General features: G+C 42.8%; 1 protein-coding gene across 1 annotated transcript; it reads right to left on the bottom strand.

The window, feature by feature from the left end:
• On the bottom strand, positions 1-9,093 carry LOC102095005 (NELL2-interacting cell ontogeny regulator 1). The gene is made up of 4 exons (XM_005498467.4): positions 8,880-9,093; positions 6,581-6,723; positions 4,740-4,828; positions 1-540 (listed from the first exon to the last, which is right to left on the bottom strand). Exons 1-4 carry the CDS (start codon positions 8,966-8,968, stop codon positions 469-471), a joined length of 393 nt encoding a protein of 130 aa, XP_005498524.1. The 5' UTR covers positions 8,969-9,093; the 3' UTR covers positions 1-468.
• Between the last annotated feature and the right edge of the window lie 10,492 nt (positions 9,094-19,585).

Genomic DNA, 19,585 nt, shown 5'->3' with positions numbered 1-19,585 from the left:
GACTTTCATCATCTTTAATACACAGGCAAAGCCTACAGAGACCACAATTCCCTGTCTCAATACAACTGGGTAAGTCGCCACAGAGGTATGTTCGTATTAGAGACAAAAAACAGCTGCAAGTGTCTCTAGACCACTGCTGGCCATATTTATCTTGTAGGTTACACTTGGCCAACTGTGATTTAAAAATAACAGCAGGTAAATTTTTCCCCCACTCTAATACCAAGTAACAGATTTACTGAACTGAGCCCTTATTGGCAACCCAGTGGATATGAAAAGAGAGTACTTTAAAATAAAAAAACAACAAACAAAACGAAACAGAGCAGACAAATACATAAGACACAACCCCATAATTTCCTCAGTACATTGGGTTATACATGCTTACAAGATGAGCTCCATAAAGCTGTATTTTATACAGCTGCCTTTTAAAAACCGCTGAACAGGTGATACTCCTCAGCTGGCCTCCAGGATTCAGTTCAGCAGATTTGCAGCTACACAGTCACACAGATTTCTCTTTTCCACCTGAAGAAGCAAAGTTTCTGTCTATAAGAGAAGGGGAAAAAAGCAACATCAAAAACCAACCATCAGTGCTGTAAAACTAATTAGCTCCCAAAGAGAAGTCCACTTTCCTTTTGTTCTAAGATTTGGGATTGGTTGTATGAGATGAGGCTTAAGGTAACAATTAAGAGTTAGTGCTTACGGCTCTGCAAAATAATTTAGCTTTTGTGTGATTAACTGGCATACCAACATAGTAATAATTCTTGTGACATGGAGAAATTCAGTCTGGTACACATTCATGTTTTTTATACCAGGATATTCAGTACGTGCCTGGGTGCTATTATTTTTGTTTAAATGTACTTACAATCTTACTTCAACTGCACAAACTGGAGCATAAGCTCTCAAGTTCACAAGAAGTTTTAAAAAAACCCACACACCCATCAGCAATACTCATTTCTACTTAAAAACAGGCTCAAAAAGATTAAATTTAGAGTGTTACAGCCTGGACTCACTGTTGTAAGTTATACAGAGAAAGTAAGGCATAATTTACCTCTGTTTTAACTCATCTTGCTTCACTGTTGTTATTGTTAATATGCTGTTGGGGACTAAAATAGACAATAGGTGGTGAGCTGGCATACAGCCACCACAGTTCAAGCATGAGATGGGATTGATGGACTCTTTAAGGAAAGGGGTCCCAGACCAACGAGAGCAGAGGTCCCCCAGCTGAACTGGGGTTCATCATAATAATTGCTGCCCGCAGTGTAACGTGGGTGGATTGGGAACTTCTTGGAGCTGGAGCTGGGTATGATCAGAAAGGCCTGCACCCCTCAGCCTACCTGAGCAAGAAGGGTTAGACCCGGGGAAGGGACAGCAGGGCTGCATAAGGGAAATTCAGGAATCTCTCCTCTCTAACAAACACACACTTTGGTTTTCTGGATTGTCTGGACCACTTGTGGCTTCAGTAGGTGCATGATGGAGCACAGAGCTGCTTGACATCAACATCATGTCTTCATCTCAGTTTGTCTGTCATGAGCTGAAGCTGTATCTGAGAATGAGTCTGATCCAAGAGTGGACAACTACCTTATTGTCAAGGCACACGCTAGCTGTGGGAAGCCCACTCACCAGATTAATCTCTACACAAAAAAAGGGCATTATGAAGACTACCAGCTCTCAAAGCCAGTGAAATCCATTCTTAATCTGCCCGTCTTGCAATTTTTGTATGAGATGGAATTGCCACGTGATTAAAGGCTGTGTTTGAAAATCCGTGTTATCCATTGACCCACATCAGCTACAGGCTCTTAGAGCAGAGCTGGGCTGAAAGATCCATCCTGCCTATCACCTCCCTTCTTACTACAGGAAAAGCTCTCTACTGGTCAAGTCTTTTCGCAGATGATAAATCACTAGACAGAGCCCTGTGGTTCTATAGTAAATCAAGTATCGCTTTGATTGTTTCAGCTGCCCTGTAAAACTGGAAAGATCTAATCAGACTTTGCTGATCACCTAAAAGATGCTCAGTCACCACCTTCTAACCATCTCCTTGACATCATTTGCAATAGTTTGAACAAAGGAAGTTGACAGCATGCCAACAGCTTGGGAGTGAAGCCCCAAGGCTGCTTACCATCTTATATATCTTTAATAACATTTCCAAGTCTTTGTTTTTACTTCCATGGGCACGTCTAACTTCATGTGCTTTGAACATTCCAAATAACCACTGACAGTTTAGAAAAGAACAAAGAACAAAACGAATGGCACTAAATGCAGCATTTCTATCTGTTTTGTGAGCATGATCACAAAACCATTTACACAGAGATTTGTTATTGTCTCCTGGTGGGGTAAAGCAAGTTGAAAAAAAGTCTGAAGATTGTGAACCTACAAAAAAATCTGATAAATTCCAGCTAAAAACGCAGTTCCTGAGCTCTTTAAAGTTGAATGCAATGTCCACTGGTTAACTCTGAAAAACAGGTTGGAATTTTGGAAAGAAGTATCTATAATGCAAGACTTACAGTGAACTGTGTAACCCATGGACTGGATTTGTTCTGCAGGATTTGTCTTTTATGGGCTGCTCCCTGCTGGCCTCTGTCTCAAGCAGCTTCTGGGTGCCGTAGGGCTGAGAGCTGGCTGAATGGTTTTGATGGTAGCAGCTCCCTCCCAGCAGCCCAAGAACCCTCTCCTAGCTCATGGCACACCATGCAGACCAACACAGAGCCAAATTAAGTGTGAAAACTCTGATTTGTGCAATAAAACTATATGGTTTCCTCTGTACAGAACTGCAGGGTGAGATTTGAAGGAGGAATTGAATGGGAATTTTCTCTTTAACCTTGTGGGAATCCCTCCCACTCCAACATTGTCGGGAGCTGCTGAGTCATCACCTAAAAATCTTGCTTGCAAACAAAAGAGAGTTTTTCAAGGAAATTAGTGTCTCCAGTGGGAATATTAACAAAGGGAATTATATTTTCAGGGACAGAAACATTTGTCCCACTGAGCAGCGAAACAAACTAAAACAGTCAAATGTAAAATATACATGTGACTGAAAGCAATTGTCTTAAAACTCCCAGTTTGCATCAAATTGGGCCACAGCTGAATAATCAAACTAAAAAACTGAAACACTGTAGAAGGCAGTTCCAAGAAGTCCTCAACTCTTAAATGTTTCCATGTATTTTGAAGATGTAGGCAGAATTCCTAGCTTAATGACTGGAATAGGCCTGTCCTAGTCCAGAGGCACCGAAGATCTCAATGTGGATTCAATTATTTAGATTTTAAAGTGATAAGGAAGTGATAGGTTTGTTTTGGTGAGAATATGTCATGGAGCCACATTTTCAGGCTTGCTTGCAAATCTAGAGCTGTGACAGTAACAGGACATGCCTCTCAACCAAACCCTTTCTGTATCCTCATTTGCTCTCCTTCACTGTCTTTTATTTTCATTTTTTTTAAAGCATTAAAATACAGCTGCTATATTTTGGGTTTTTATTACTACTCCTGCTTAGGATATCTGTATTTTATAAAGCTTCTCTCTTGGGTCTGCAAGCTGTAGGTGTCATAAAGGTCACAGCCATAGCTGGACAACCAGAGAAGATTTCAGCAATTGAGATATTTTTGAATGAAGCTTTAGGAATTCTGGTGTAAAGTTCAAAGGTTTGTAAAAGAAGGAAAAGTTGTACTAGAACCACTTTACAGCACCAACTGAAGATGTTGTTTGCGCTGTCTACAGTGCTCAGCAGATTTATTCATTAACGAGATTTCTTAATGAAGAAGCCCACAATACATTTGACCTGTAATTACTGAACAGATTTTGTTTAACTGTAAATGTGCTACATACCAATCTGGTTCTGCTGGAATGTTTGTTTTTCGTAGCATGTCACAATTTAAGGCATCTTCATTCCTGCGCCTGCATTTTCACCTAAATGTGATGGACCCTGCTGGGAATTACCTCCAACCACTTTTCAAAGATGCCAGTTTCCAGGCTTTGAACTGCAAACAACCTTGACCACATATTAGAAAAGCAAAAAAGGTTTGAGTGCCTTCTGTTGAAACATCTGTGGGAGAGCGCAGATACACCACTTACCCAGCTAGAGGGTCCGCAGGAGCTGGGAAAGGAGCTCCCACAGCAGCTGGGATACAGCTACTCACACAGTACAGGTTGCAGGAGCAAGAGACAGGTTCGACTTCCCTCACAGAAGGAACATACCAACCTTGGCACATTCTCCACACTGACTGCAAGCCAAACAAGTTTCACTCCCTGTGCTGTTCTACTTTGTGGCATTTTTCTTCATTATGGAATCAGAGCAATGAAAAAAGTATCTATAAGGTGTTTTCTCCCTTATCCTCTCCCCAGGGGTAAAAGCATTTTATTTTAATAGGCTTTTTGTTTGAGCTGGCTTTCTCTTCTTGGCAAATAAATATAAATGATGCTCTCACCTTAACTCCCCCTAACACAAAAACAAAGGCTTGCACTCAGCATTTGGAATGACAACAGCAGTGATAATGGCTGTAACTGGGCAAGAGAAGGATAGAGGGCTGAGAACTGTCAGTTCATTCTTTCCTGGGATTCCTAGTGTCCCTGATACCCTGAGGCAAAAGAATTCCACAGATTATTGCATAGAGACGTGAAGTGTAGTTACTCAGCCTCAGAAGACAGGACAGTACAGTTGACTGTCTTGTGCAAAATCCATCCACCTTACCTACTTTTATCCACAGCATTTTTCTTCCGTATTAAAGAATACCAAAGAAACGGAATGTTTCCTTACCCGTGTGTCTAGGTTATATGCTGTCTTCTTCAAATCCTGCAGAGCCCTCTGCATGAACTCAAATGCATGGCAATCAACACAGGGGCGACCTAGGAAAGCATTTAGTGGAGTGTTTAGTAGAGAATCATGACTATATGGCATGAAGTATTAAGTAGAAGGAATGAAAAGTGATTTTGAGTATGAGGAGGAGCTACAGAAGAGAGTCCACACAGTGAGTACTTATGTATGTACTCGTGAACAAACCACATTATTGTAAATAGTCTATCAATGACAAAAGAACTACTTCAACAAATTTGCATTAAAAATTGTCTTCCTCCTTTATTGCTGTCCCCCTCATCCTTCTCTTGTCACAGTTCATAGCGTGGAAACATTAAATTCATAACTTGAGTCTTTCATTTACTCCACCAACCCTGAGCACATTTGCAACCTCATCTTCAGATTTTTCGGAAATTACCTCTGAAACCATGAACCCATTCCCTATAAAATCTTGTCTCCTAATCTCACTTGAGCTCTAAATAGAAAGCTGATGAAATAAAATTGACTGCATTATCACAAAGAGAGATCACTTAGCCTGTAACTTTGAATATGATACAGCTTTGTCCAAAGCTAGTGAAGCAAGCAGCAGATAAACACAATGTCCTCTCATTAGTGAGTGTTGCTGATAAGCAGAACTGCTGCATTCTGGACTAATTGCAATGTTTAAGATACAGTTCCCATCTCTAGAGACCCAGACTGAAGGCCACAAGGCTTGCGTTGCCTTGATCGTCATGTAACACAAAACTGTGCCCTAACAGATAGCAGCACTGAGATAGAATAAATATAGACACGACGAAATGTCTTCGAATCATCAGGCTCTGCATATGCTCTTATTTGCTTCCCGGTGCCTGCGCCTCTCTGACAACTTCACAGGAAATATTGCGCAAGTGAGAAATTCTGCGTGCAGGTTTAGTTTGCTCTTTGAGGTCTGGTAAGGAAGCAAGGATGAATATTCAGAGTGATGTCAGAAAATCCTGCAGTGTCTGTCAGCCTTTTTGCAAACACTTGATATTTGACTGATTTGCACATGCCTCTGATAAGCTGGAGTATGAGCTTCCAGCTCATGATCTGTGTGCTAACCAGCAGTCAGAAATCCTGACTGCTGGAGAAAAGGAGTCTGCCAAATTCTTTGGCCAGCTAGGGAAAACAAAGAGATAAAAAATAAACATTGAACCATATTACAGACCTGCTCTTTCACTGTTGTACCACCAACCAACGTACATGCCAGGCATAAGGAGAGGACAGCATTTTCCACATCACTTGGTGCAAGGACCTGCCATTATGTTTATGAGGTAAATTAAATTCAACACAGACCAGCAAAGGAGAATTAGGTGGTTGAAGCCTGCAAGACTAAGTGCTGACAAAGTGTGCTTTCTTGGCATCTTCATTGTGATTTTTCTAATAGAGACTGTTGCCTTTAATATATTATGGTAGACATTACCAAGAATGAAAGATGTCATGAACAGTCAATGTCAGCTGAAAAAAGCAAGTTTCAAAAATGTCTCTGAAAAGCAAACAGGGTGACTCCTGGCATAGAAAGGGCTAACACAATGATAGAAATAAAAGGTACAAAACAGTGGCAGATTTCAGGTACAAGCAAGACAGCAATAGGGTGAGAGAATGGAAATCCTTGGATGCAGGAGAAAAACAGCACTGGTATGCTATCAAGTTGTGATTTTAAAACGACATAAGCAAGACATGTCCCAAATAGTTTTAATTATTTGGACAAGGTTCAGTGAAATGAAATCCGGCAACATTAGAACCACAGTACAAGCTGTAAGAGAAGACAGCAGGGTGGTACGTACTTTCTGCTGGGATGGCTGTTCCCGCTTCTTGATCCGATCTAACGGGCTCTGTGAGCAGCAGTGCAACCACAACTACTAATGGAACGGTAAGGGCCACTCTTCTCAGAAGGCAGGGTGCCAGCATCTTGGGAATGGGTGTTTCTCTGTTTATCAAGAGACACAAACAAGTCAGATTCAAGGCTTTGTTACAAAGAACTTAATGTTCCTGACACCTAAAGCACTGGCAGTCTTCCTTTGAAATAGAAAAAAAAAATCAGAAGATATAGAGCACGGACAGAAGTTCTCTGTGCTTTTCCAGCAGTGCACATAAAACTCAACTGGGAGAGGATGTCCCTGGACATGAAGGAGAAAATCCTAAGTCCCTAGACAGTTTTTGGTTTCATTGGCAAGCTGGGATGTAACTTTGCCTGCTCGGTGACTCCAATCCTTTTTCTAACTACACAGTCCCAGACCGGCACATGAATCTGGACAGCTGGTTCACTGTTAGACTTCAAGATCAAAACTGCAGGGATTATAGAGCTGGCTGAAACAGACCTGAACCTGGGAATGAAGTTTTTACCCACTCATTTGCTTTACTGATGTACTATCTTTTCACAAGTATAACAACTAAAGGTAGCCATTATCATTAAGTGTGTACCACACTGATCATAAAAAATTACTCCTTTATGAAAGCAGCTGAAGGAAAATACTTTTGTTAAACCTCCACAGAGTCATAGGTAGAACTCCTAATGGTAAATGCATCAAAACTCTTTAACCTTCTGTTTCCCCTCCTAATCTGAGCTTTGGACCTCTATTTGCAGCCATCCATTTGCTCCTGAACATGAGAGCCAGGCCACACCATGCCCTGAAGACAGGCAGAGTCTGGTCCAGCAACACCCGTCCTTCACACAGAGGTAAACATATAGATATATATATATGTAAGTACACAGGTTTCAAATTAAGTATTTTCTTGATCCAGCAGGTAAACTGTCCAGATCAAGAGGGAATATGGGAAACCTGGACTAGGTCAAGCTGCAATTGTCTATTACAGATGTCAATCCAAGTCTCGAGGATGCTGGCAAACTGCCAGGGTGGTCCTTAGTTCAGCCAAGTTTACCTTCTGTTCCTGTACGTTCAAATGAAGAATCAAATAAGGGTAGGTTGTAGCAACACAACAAAATCCACATGAAAATTCTCTTTAGCTGAACCCAGGAAAGCAGAACAACATTCTGTCTTTTCCTGATTTTTGAGTTGGTGCATACTAACCAAATGATGTTGCATAAAACCATCAAATTTGCATGTGCTGAAGGCAAGAGTACAAGCACTCCTCAAAACAGCTTATATGTCACATTTGGAGGGGCAATGGAGGGAGGTAGGAAAGGTTTTTCCCCATCTTGCCACAAACACAGAATGGAACAAGTTTGCTCTTGGATATATGCAATCCACGATTTCAGACACAACTCATCTGAAGCTGCAAATTCTGCATGAACACTTGCAGCACGTGCAAACCAGCAATTCACCCAAGAAAGGTGCAGCATTATACGCATCCCTTTCCTGTGCACCTCAACCCAGACATTAGAGTAGGGGATGGTTCAGAAGCAAGACACACACATACAAGTAGAATGACTGATATGTTTGGGCCCACAACAAAAAAAAGATCTGGCAATGTAATTCCTTTAACCTCAGAATGGGTTTCCTCTCCCTCCCACTATTTAGAAGTGACCCTATGTGATACTTTTTTTTATGTCTACAAACCTTAAACAAAGGGATTAAAATAATAACAAGCAACTTGTGTTTTCTGTTTTAATTAATCATTACCTGCAACCAAAGAAAGTGTTAATACAATTGAAGACACCAGGCTTTGCAACAGGATGCAGCAGAGTGTCTCCAAGTAGCAGTAAATTAGGGTAATACCAGCCTCCTTTGAAAGTACCTAATGCAGAAGCCTCCTGGTCAGCAGGAGCACAGGCTGTTCTCCTAGCTGACCATGAGCACTACAAAGGTTCAACAAAACAAAGCGGATTTGCTGTTAAACTTTTTCAGGGTACCTCACGCACCACCCACCCCACTGTCAGCTCTGCTCCATATGTGAGCCCCACCGCAAAATAAATGTTCCCTGAGCGCAGCAATCACGTCAGATCACATCTAACTACTGCCTCTTAGTTATTCCGTGTTATTTGCTACCTGCGAGGAATAATCGTGACAGGCTTCAAGGGTGGTCTCTCTCTGCAGTGCAACTGCGAATGGAGACGGATCTGTGCGCGGGCTTCTGTGAAAGAGAAAAGTCACCCCCTCTAACAAAGGAAAAAAATATCAGTACCTGATCTCTCTTTCTTTCGTCTTTGTGATGGTCTCTTTGAAATGGCCGCTGCAAACTGCTAACAGAACAAGTGCAGCATTTCTGAGCATGTGCACTGTCTCTCTTTAACCTTCTCTGAAAGAGGTTATTACTATGGGGAGATTTCTGCCATGGCAACAATGCAGAGCTCTGCAGCACGCAGCACAGATTTAAAGAGGAACAGGCTGTGTCTCCCAGCTCTGGGGAAGGATGTTTCTGTTTTGACACGTGAGTTCCAGCAGCGACTTACCTGCTCTGGGTAAGGTTTTTAAAGCCGGGTCATTCGATTCATCTCTCTCGAAGTCTGCTGGAAGCTTTTCCCAAAGTCTGTGCAGCTGGATGCTCAGCCTGCTCCAAGCAACTTGCTTCCCTAGTGCCTGAAAATAACCATGACAAATTACACCTGATTTGTGGGAAACTGGCAAAAAACATGGGGTCACATTCAGAAACTGCAGGACATGTTGCAGGTGAGACTTTGGCTAAGGCCAGTAACTGTTCAGTGAACAGTCTGCCATTGGAACGGTGCTGAGTTACAGGGGTCACGACGGCTCACACCCGCTTTCCTGGGTGTTTCTGTGATCCCAGGAACAGCTGTAGGAGTGCAGGGATTTAAACTGTGAGGGGGAAACTGAGTCCAAACTCAAGAGTAAACTTCACCCCTTTTTCCAGCCTGCACCTCTTCCCCTGTCAGCGCCCACGAGTGTTGCATCCAGGACAACACTGACGGCGCTTGTGCTGAATGCAATGCAATAACGGAGCGCAGGTGATAAAAATGGTCTTGTTGAAGCAAAGCTAAGCTCAGGGGTGACATCCTCCTGCCCAAAACACATTTCCCGTCACAATTAGCCACCAGCAGTTCTTGTTCCAGGGAGAAGGAGCACAGCTGAGGGCAGGCGCAGCACAGGGAATCGTGCACAGAACTTCAAAGGGCCTGCGTTCTGTGTTTGCTTTAGCCAGTTCAATAGGGACTCAAATGCTTTCATGGTGACATTTGGGGGCACCCAGTGTCCAGGAGGGTCAGGCACACAACCTTTTTTTCTCATGAGCAGAAACTCCTTCTCAGAATTATGACTAAATCGCTGGCCAACACGTTTCTTTTCAATGTGCTCTCTAAGCTGTCTTTCCTGTACAGCCCTAGGGAAGTTGTTTGCTCCCATTAATTTAGCTTTTTAAGTGCGATGCTAAAATTCCAGGTTGCAATTTTCAGTGTGTAACTATGATGCTATATGAAGTTAGAGCATCCACAAGTCAAGAGGGGATTAATTACACTTCTGCCATCCTTATACATCACAAAAACAGAAAAAAGGGAAAAACTGTTTTTATAGACCGTTCTTTTGGGCAAACAAGATTTATTATAGCATTTCTTGCAGAGATAACCATACACAATTTGATCTGATTAGGTATCTGCCTAAACACAAATTTAAAATGCAGAACTTTATTCATTATCATTCTGAGCCATCTGATCTCATACCTTGGCCTCTCTTCCTGATAAATAACATAGATATTCACATATGTATACACAGACACACATATCATATATATGCCTTTTATTAACCCATGCTCTTTATCATTCCCGGTAAATCTTGCCCTGTTCTCCCAAATCCATTCCTTTCTCTACCACAGCAGTAACACCAAGCAGCCAGCCCCGGTGGCTTGGGTGTTGTCACCGATTCATTCTTCTAGACCCATGCGATGTGCTTCTGACTCCATCAAATACAGTCTAAAAAACCTGTTTCTGCCATTCTCAGCTGCCAAATTCCTTGCTTTAAGCATCTCATACCAGCCTCTGTGACATTCCTTCTTTAGCCTTGTCCTAAATCTACTTGGCCTGCAAGGAACAACTTCCTTTTTAATGCTTTAGCAACATTTCCTCTTTATGCACTTCTCTCCACTTTGTATTGTGTTAAGCACCAGCTTCTCTCTTTGCTAAAGCTGGTATTTTCTCAGCTGGAAAATATCAGCTCACCAAGAAACAGATCTACTGAGGAGGCAGAGACTCTATTTTAGTATATATTTATTTGAAAAATATTTTGAAAAAAGTATTTCAACAGCTTTCAAATTGATAATTTCTGGCTTTCTGTTTCAAAATTATTTCATTTTTAAACCTGAGCTTAGCAAAGTAAAAATACATTTCATGCTCAGTTCATGGAATTGCAAAGTGGGACCAGCTCTTATGTTGAGGGTATGGGGGCATATCCCCACCGGATCATTACAACCCCAATAAAATATTACCTTCTCTTATTTCCCATGCACAAGCATGGGTGGTACAGATGCTAGCCGAAGGGCACCCCAAAACTGATCTGGGCCTATAGAGCACCTGCACTACATCCCTGAGCAGCCGTTTCTCTGGTGTGCCCAAAGTTGCAGTGATGGTTGTGTGGTACCTCGGGCTGAGTGTGAAAAGTGACATTCGGGTGAAAGCTGGAACGCCCTGACTTCCCAGCTGCCCTGGGGGATCATTCATGAGGGAAGCAGGGAGAATTTATGGTTTCTTTTTGTAATAAAGTAAAATGCAATGGATTTTTTTTTTTTTTTCCAAGATCCCCACCAGCTAAAAAGCATCAAAGCACTGAGTTTCAATTTTTCATCTTGATAGCACATGTTTTGATACTATAAATATTTCTGTGAGATTGGGAGAAAAGCTCAAGCCTTTATCTCTAAACCTCTTCACTGCTTGGTCTCTCCTCGGCTCTTAAATCTAATACTCTGTCACAGCAGAAAACTTTCTTCCCTCGCTAAAGATAACAGATTCTGTCGCTTCTCCTGCAGACACTTTTATGCTTTCTCACAACCTGCCTTCTAAATCATGGTAAAAATCTCCCCGCAAGGTGCCATCTTGTCTTCCATCAAATCCTCTTTTAAGCTTTACTTCTGCCACGAATCCTACAAAGCGCTGCTGCCTGGCAGAGCCTGGGGAAGGAGGCGGCTGTGACTGCTGATGGGATGCAAATGTGCTCGTTATGCCAAAATCTGGCTGCCTCACACCCCTGCCCGAGTCCCCCCCTCTGTCATCCTGCCACAATCCCGCCTGCGACGGCTGGAGGGCAGGGGCAGTATCTGCACTTGTTGCCCAGCACCACAAGGCCGGAGTGTTGATTGAGGCCTCCAGGCAGATGTGATGAATAATATCATCAAAATACCTAAAGCTGTTGAAGTTGTCCCACATGCTGATACATGAGCTATTCACAGAGCAAGCCTCTTATTCTTTTCCTTCCAATTTAAAGCTCTTGGGAAGTGTCAGAGTGACCAGATTAAGAAATAAAGCCTTTCTTTGTTCCCTGAACAGGTCTTGCATGTCTTGGTAGCAGCAAATACTTGCAATTGTTCCTCTTGTCGTTTTTCCCAACAGTAATTTTAGGAATAATTTCCTTGTCAGTAATCTGATTCCTGCAGTCCCTATCTGTCAGAGTGTGTCTCAGAAATCATTTCAGGCCCCAAAAGTCTTGAGTTTCAGTGCAACACTAAGGCTGGGCTCACATCCAAGTCTGACTTTTCCACACAGCTCTAAGGGAGACCTGCACTGTCAGAACTACTTGCTGCTTTTTGGATGAGATGTTAAACTGAGGTCAAATCTTCCAGCATCTCTCTGGGAGTTGAGAGGCATTTAAAAATCCCATGGCAATATTCAGGAAGGGTTAGCGTTAGCTGAGCTGTCCTTGGCTTGCACTGTCCCTATCCACCCTCCTGCACATACATCTTTGGGGAAGCTGCATTCCAAGCTGCGCTTGAGCTATTTCTAGGTACATAATAGTTGCAACTTTAACTAGTTCGCTAAATCCACAGGGATGTCTTCAGTACTTTGCAGCAACTACAAAAATACACACACATATGAGTGGGATTTGAACCCAAGAGGAAGAAACTGCTGCCTTTCCGAGCTTCCCATTCTAGAACCTCAGAGTTCAGGGACTTCTTCTAACTCGGGTGGCCTAGAAAGATAATGAGATCTCAGGGCTGAGAAGCAGTGCGCCACTAGCCAGCTTCCCTGCAAAGGCTGCATTGAAAAATAGCAACTGAGGAAATGAAAGGAAATGAAATGGCTAAAATTGCAACTTTATCCATGTCCCTTTTTCCCCTAAAAGATGTTTATTATCCGAAGCCTGAATAAGGACTCTCAGACTTCAGGATCCAGAGGACCCACAGTCAGTGGCCTCCAGATCCATTCCCTACTTTAGGAATCAACTCCTTTGCAGCTTGGAGACTGATCCAGGATGACACCAATACTTGGATCCCACTGATAATCAATAATTCTGACATTAAGACCACTATGATTTAATGGCTTAAAGATGTATGTGCCTTCATACATTTATGTTTGAACACAGCATGTTTAATCTCAGTTCATGTTTACAAGACATTTGCAAGCTGACAGATACAGCTTCTCCTTTTTACAATTTTATTCTCCTTTATACAATTACAGTGCTATAAATTGCAAGCTGGTTAGTGCTGCACTATCAGATGTTGCGCTGTGACTGCACAGTTTCCAGCTGAGAGCTTACTCATGTCTGCCTTCAAAATGTCTTGAGAATGAATTCCTAATTTTGATCCAAAGATGTTCATACACAGTGGCCAGTGAGAAATAAGCAATTAATATTCCTTAAGTATCGTTATAATGGTCACAATCTTGGCTGAGATGCTGGAAAACAGACCAGAACCACCCCTGCTAAAAGCGTGGCTAGTTACAGCATATGTGACTGAGTCAAGAATCAGTGATCGGAGTTAGGACAGACTCCTGTCCTCAGGAGGTCTAGAACTTAATCTAGGCAGGGATCAAGTTCTAAAACACACTTATTAGCAGATAACACTCCCCAAGTCCTCAGGCTCACCTGGCTATCATTCAAGAAGGGAGACACAGTGACCACCAGGGCGGAGTGGGTTATTTGTTCCTGCTGGTAAAAGTGTAAGTCTACAACCCTCAAATCAACAGATTAGGCCTTCTTCTGAAGGAAAAAAATATGAAGAAACCTAACTTAGACGTATTTGCTAAGTTATAGTTAGGAGAAGCAACTACTGTCAATCTGTATTAGGACCCCCAATGCTGTCCAAATGCACTGTAGGGCACATCCCATACTGGACGTGACTGCCTTTCTATGCTCTGACAGCCAGTCTCAGTTTCTAAGCAATGTATTCTTTCATTTCTAGCAACCTAGGAGATATCTTTGCTTGTTTCCACACCCGTCCTCCTGTTCATGTTATTGGTTTCACTGTGCACTGTTTTAAGTCACATTAGTGTATGAAAGACAGCACTTAGGCTCCAGCTAGTACAAGGTCCCCATCAATTTTAGGCAGACAAACACATGGCCACTTCCAACACCCGACAAAATAAGCAAGGCAGTTAAGTATCTCATGCCCCATCAAACTCATCTTATGAAACACAACAGCAGTTCTGCAGCTCTGAGAATATGCAGAACGCACTTTAAGAGAGCTGAGAACAAATCAGTCTTGGTGATGGCATTTGTCCGCACAAGCAGCTTCAGAAGAAATATCATGAATCCAGAGTCTGGCCAGAATTAGAAAATGCTGCAAAATGTTCCTCTCAATAAAAGCCTTTTAATTGCCAGCAATCTCCCAGTAGGCTGAAATCCTGAAATGTTCCACTGCAATGCTTAGTTTTCTCCTGAGCTCTTTCTAGTCTTCACATTTATCCACTTAAAAAGCAACAAAAATCCCTACCATGGGCAAAAAAAGTGTGTTTTAAGAGGATAAGGATGTAGAAGGGAAACAAATACGCCATTATGATAGGTGTATTAAAAACTCTAAAGCACTCAGATGTATATTATTTCAACATCAGGCTGGATCAGGCTTTGAGCAACTTGATTTAGGGAGAGATGTCCCTGCCTATGGCAGGGGGGCTGGACTAGATCATCTTTAAAGGTCTCTTCCAACCCAAGCCATCCTATGAGTCTATGATTAATAGATGGCAAGAAGTCTTAGAAACCGAAAAAGCCCGGAAAATGAATATTCTCCTCTTGTGAACAAAAAATAATATTTTGCCCATCCATACAAAGAAAACTCTTTGTACCTCCATGCCTCTCCTTGGAAAGGCAGAGATTCATCTATAATTCATTTAGCAATACCAGAAGAAGATAATGGTAAATTTAATTGTGTCAAATAAGTTGAAGGGTATGTGGGGAGCAGCCCCATATATAGGTCAGATTGAAGGAAGATTTCCTTTTGTGGAGAAAAGAGCAAGCACAGTCATGCAGGAGGCAGACAAAAGTGGGGAGTTAAGTTAACATCAAAAGTGTTATGAGATAAGAGAGTAAGCTGGGTAAGGAGAGAAAAAGAAGGCCTAGTTTAGCTGGAAAAGTGGAGGAAAGATCCATGTTCTTAAACCTTACAAGTCCTCAGACAAGATCGGTATAATTGTGATGGACAAAAATAGAGGCGAACAAATACATGGAGGTGAACAAATGTTTGGAGGTGAACAACAAATAACATTTTCTAGACCCTCTCAAAAATGTCAATAGTCGTATTGACACTCCGAGGAAGAAACAGATATCCTGATTTTGAAGGTCTAGAACTGATCCATGAACTATGGGATGAGTATCAGGGACGCTGCCTGGTTGTGTAGGGATGGGGTCAGGAAGGCCAAGGTGCAGCTGGAGCTGAACTTGGCAAGAGACTCAAAGAATAACAAGGGCTTCTAGAGGTATATCAGCCAGAAAAGGAAGGTCAAAGAAAACGTATCCCCCGATGATCAAGACTGGCAAACTGGAAACAACAGATGAGGAGAATGCAGAGGTACTCTCCAGTATGGGGTACTCTCTAGACATGTCCCATGACCATGACTTCTGTGAATTACTGGTTTTAGAAACTTAAACATCAGCAAATCAAGAAAACCAGGATTTTCACTGTTATGCTGGAACCCAGAACTGTCAGGAAGCTGCAAGCATGTCTGTCTGACAGGTGAATCTGCCTGCCAAAACAGCTGAACACTTCTTCCAGAACTCAGCACTGCCTGAGTGGGAGTTGGACAGGTGCTGATACAATTTTCATAGCTTGTGTTTAAAAGCAGGAGCAGGTAATTTACCGTGCAGCCAAATTTTCAAAGCGAAGAGGAAATCACAGAAGATCTTTTACTAGGTGCCTAGGAGATGTGCACTGGACAGTGTGACAGTTGAGAGAAAAGGAAAGAGGTGTCTGTCAACTAAGCCCCTTCCTTTCTTACTTTGCCTCTGCTCCTTGCATAAATTCCTCTTGGCTTTTATACAACTTCTGCTGTAATTATTCATTCTCTCTCTCTCTTAGTTCTTTGTCCCCCATTTGACATCCTTTGCTGTCTCAGCCCCTGATATTCTCCTGCAATCCTATGCTCAGCTGCAGTGTGTGAACGCTGACCCCTGGTTTGGGCTCTCAGCTGTCTGGGTGCTGTTCAGCAACCCCCCCAAGAAACAGTTCCTCGTGCACCTCTCCACCACCTTATCCCTCTGCCAAAATGCTACTGCTCTGTAGAAAGATGGCTGGAGCAAACACATTGGCTTCTCCGCCTCTTGTGGTCGATAGTCTGGCACACTACAGCAGAACAGATCATAGGGTGCTTTGTAAAGGGCACTGTGGAGTGGCACTGAGTGACTACGCGCTTGTCTCATCTGCCAGAATTAGCATCAGCTCACTGGCTTTCTGCTCCAAACACAGCCGGCGCCAAGCAGGGCAGACTGTAAACAAAGGTGTAGATGAATGTTTAATACAAAGAGAGACTCCTGGTTTTAAAACTCACATAACCACGCTGAGAACTTCAAACATGTGTGGAAGCCTCTCAAAATATTGTGGAGAGAGTCAGTGGCAAAGGTTCCCTGAGATCAATAAATCAATATGGGTATCGGGACTGCGCTGAGTCAGTGTATATCAGCTGTTTGAGGACAGTAAGACACAAACATACTTTTTTTAAAAAAGGAATGTTATAGGCAGGGGAGGGCTGGAACTAAAATCACAGAATATTAGGGATTGGAAGGGACCTCGAAAGATCATCTAGTCCGATCCCCAAAATCCGCCCAGTCCATCTCCCAAAAAATAACAGCTGTCTCCAGGTCAAAGCCTTGGCCACCAGCAGGAAGCCGTAGGAGTGCTGGAAAGGCCTTCACTGGAGGGTCCCCCCCTTTCCCACACTGAGGCTCATCTTGCCTTTTGTAGGACTTATTTTTAGGAATAAGAGAAAGACAAGGCAGTCACCACCTGGTTATTCCTCCTCATTGCTTCTGGATGAGTCTGCAACAGGGAGGACTGCCCTATCCCCAGGAATGTGGGCAGCCCACAGTACCATCCTGCGTTATTTTAAGTGCTACATTTGAATCTGTGATAATGCACAAACTACTTCTCCTCTCCATGTCTCAAAAAAGGAAAGAAAATAACAAGGCAGAGCTCTCAGCTGCATAAATAAATTTCTCTTGCCAAGGAATCTTCTCTGGGCAAGCAATCCTGCATTTTTATCCCAGGGAGCAGCATCCTCTCCTCAGAAAGCAGGTATCTTTAACTCAGTTTCCCACTACCTTCTGGAAATTGCATCGGGAGGCAGAAAAAGGAGTTAAGAGTGTTAAGAGATCCAATTTTTTGAAGCATAAATTCCTGCAATGTCTATGCTAACGGTGCACTTGTGATATGCTAATTTTGCTAACAGGAGCAGCCACCTCTCAGGATTTACTGTCTAATCTAATGTGACCCTGAATCACTATGGGGCAAGGGGCTCACATCTAGGGCATGTAGTTGTCATGTGGCGAGATATTTTCATAACCTATTTGAAGTAAATATTTTTCAAGATTAAAAAAAAAAATACATTCCAGTGGATTTATGTTGCCTTTACAATATAGTTGAGGCAAACAAAGGTTTTCAGGTAACACCAGATGAATTATCCTTTTGACAGGGAGGGACCAGGGCTCTCTCCAGTGTTTGGAAAAGCACACACTACATCTGACAGATAAACGTGGCTACAGGGTACTGGGTTGCTAAAGCTGAATCACAACTTTTATTGTGATCCTCACTTAACCTCTCCAATTACTAATTTTTTCATACACTATCCTGGCACAGAAGTCAGTTTAGAGAAAGTATTTTAAACAGAATTGATGGACTGGTGTGAGAGCAAAATGAGCCTACCCGTTCCTCATTGGTTCCAGTGAGGTTTTTGAGCCTGAAACGCTCCCACTCCGCTGGTTTTGTATTTAAACTTGAATGCTTTTGAGTCAAAACCAGAGAACATCTGTTTGGTGACTTTAAAGCTAGAGGTATTTAACATTTTTTCCTTGATGTGCATAATTTAATTCAGTGCCCTGTTGTATTGATGTTACTCGGGGGGCTTTGTGGCAGGATTTAGAAGACAGATCAGCAGTGCAGGACGGCAAGCGGACAGACAGCAGCAGTCGAGCGGCTGCAGGGCCCCCGGGAGCCACAGCTTCTGTAGAGAGGCATCTGTGAGAGCTGTCAGCTCCTGCTTCAGCCTGAGCGCTGAGCTCAGCCAGAGCTGCTGCCTCCAGAGGGGCAAAGCACCTCCCATCAGCCAAGCGGCTGCAGAGAAGAGCAACACGACTGGTGAAGGGACTTGAACACAAGACCTATGGGGAGAGGCTGAGGGAGCTGGGCTTGTTTAGTCTGGAGAAGAGGAGGCTTAGAGGTGACCTCATCACTCTCTAGAACTACCTGAAGGGAAGTTCTAGCCAGGTGGGGATTGGTCTCTTCTCCCAGGCAGTTAGCAATAGGACAAGGGGGCATGGGCTTAAACTCTACCAGGGGAAATTTAGGCTGGATATTAGAAAGAAATTCTTTACAGAGAGAGTGGTCAGGCATTGGAATGGCTGCCCAGGGAGGTGGTGGACTCGCCGTCCCTAGAGGTTTTTAAACTGAGACTGGACATGGCACTTAGTGCCATGATCTAGTAAACGGACTGGAGTTGGACCAAGGGTTGGACTCGATGATCTCTGAGGTCTTTTCCAACCCAGTCGATTCTGTGTGATTCTGTGTGTGATTCTGTGTGTGACCCAGTTCCCCTGAGAGGCAGGATCTCCTGGTTCTCACCAGGCTTCTGCAGGAAAACATACCCTCTCTTCGAGGAGAGAAACATGAAGCACTTCCAGAGCAGCAGTGCAGCCCTCTCCATCCTGATCCTCAGGAGCGCCTCTCCTCATTATTGTCACTAAGACCTGCAAAGCTGCTTTTCTGCTGCAGGATTGCTGGGGGGAGAAAAAAACCACAACAAACACAAAACAACAACTACCCAAACAACCAAAAACCAACCAAACAAAAAACCAACAAGCGCATGCATATTCTGGAATTTAAAAACTCTGAGAGGAAAATAATTGCTGGTTTACTATCAATTATTTTATTAGTTGGACTGTTTCTACTTAGTAAGCTATTATTAGGTGTCAGATGTATTTTTTTTAAAAAGGCTGTAATTAAAAATAGTCAGGAGTCATTAGATTATTCAAAAAGCCTGTTGCTTCCCATTAACTAATAGCAACTACCAAAACAAGGGTTTTTTTTTCATGGACTAGGACTAGATATAAGTGTAAAAGTACCTTGAAGGGCAAAGGCACACACTATACTTGGAGATCCCATCTCCATGCTATAGAATGCTGTACTTGGCAATCAGTTCCTTCCAACCTGGAGCTGAAAATTGCTTCTTTCCAAACACCAAAATTAACAGAGGATTAAACTGTCACCTTCTGCATAAAAATGGCCTTTGAAGATGGATTACCTTTTATCTT

This window comes from Columba livia, chromosome 4 (assembly GCF_036013475.1).
Source record: "Columba livia isolate bColLiv1 breed racing homer chromosome 4, bColLiv1.pat.W.v2, whole genome shotgun sequence".
NCBI classification, from domain to species: domain Eukaryota; kingdom Metazoa; phylum Chordata; class Aves; order Columbiformes; family Columbidae; genus Columba; species Columba livia.
The sequence above is the reverse complement of the archived record's forward strand: the minus strand, read 5'-3'. Positions and strand labels throughout refer to the sequence as shown.

Excerpts from the sequence above, each read along its gene's own strand:
- LOC102095005 (XM_005498467.4), bottom strand. The coding sequence starts at position 8,968 with ATGCTCAGAAATGCTGCACTTGTTCTGTTAGCAGTTTGCAGCGGCCAT. Across the intron at positions 6,724-8,879 it reads ACGAAAGAAAGAGAGATCAG|AGAAACACCCATTCCCAAGA; the intron begins GTACTGATATTT and ends CTTGATAAACAG. Across the intron at positions 541-4,739 it reads CATATAACCTAGACACACGG|ACAGAAACTTTGCTTCTTCA; the intron begins GTAAGGAAACAT and ends CTTCTCTTATAG.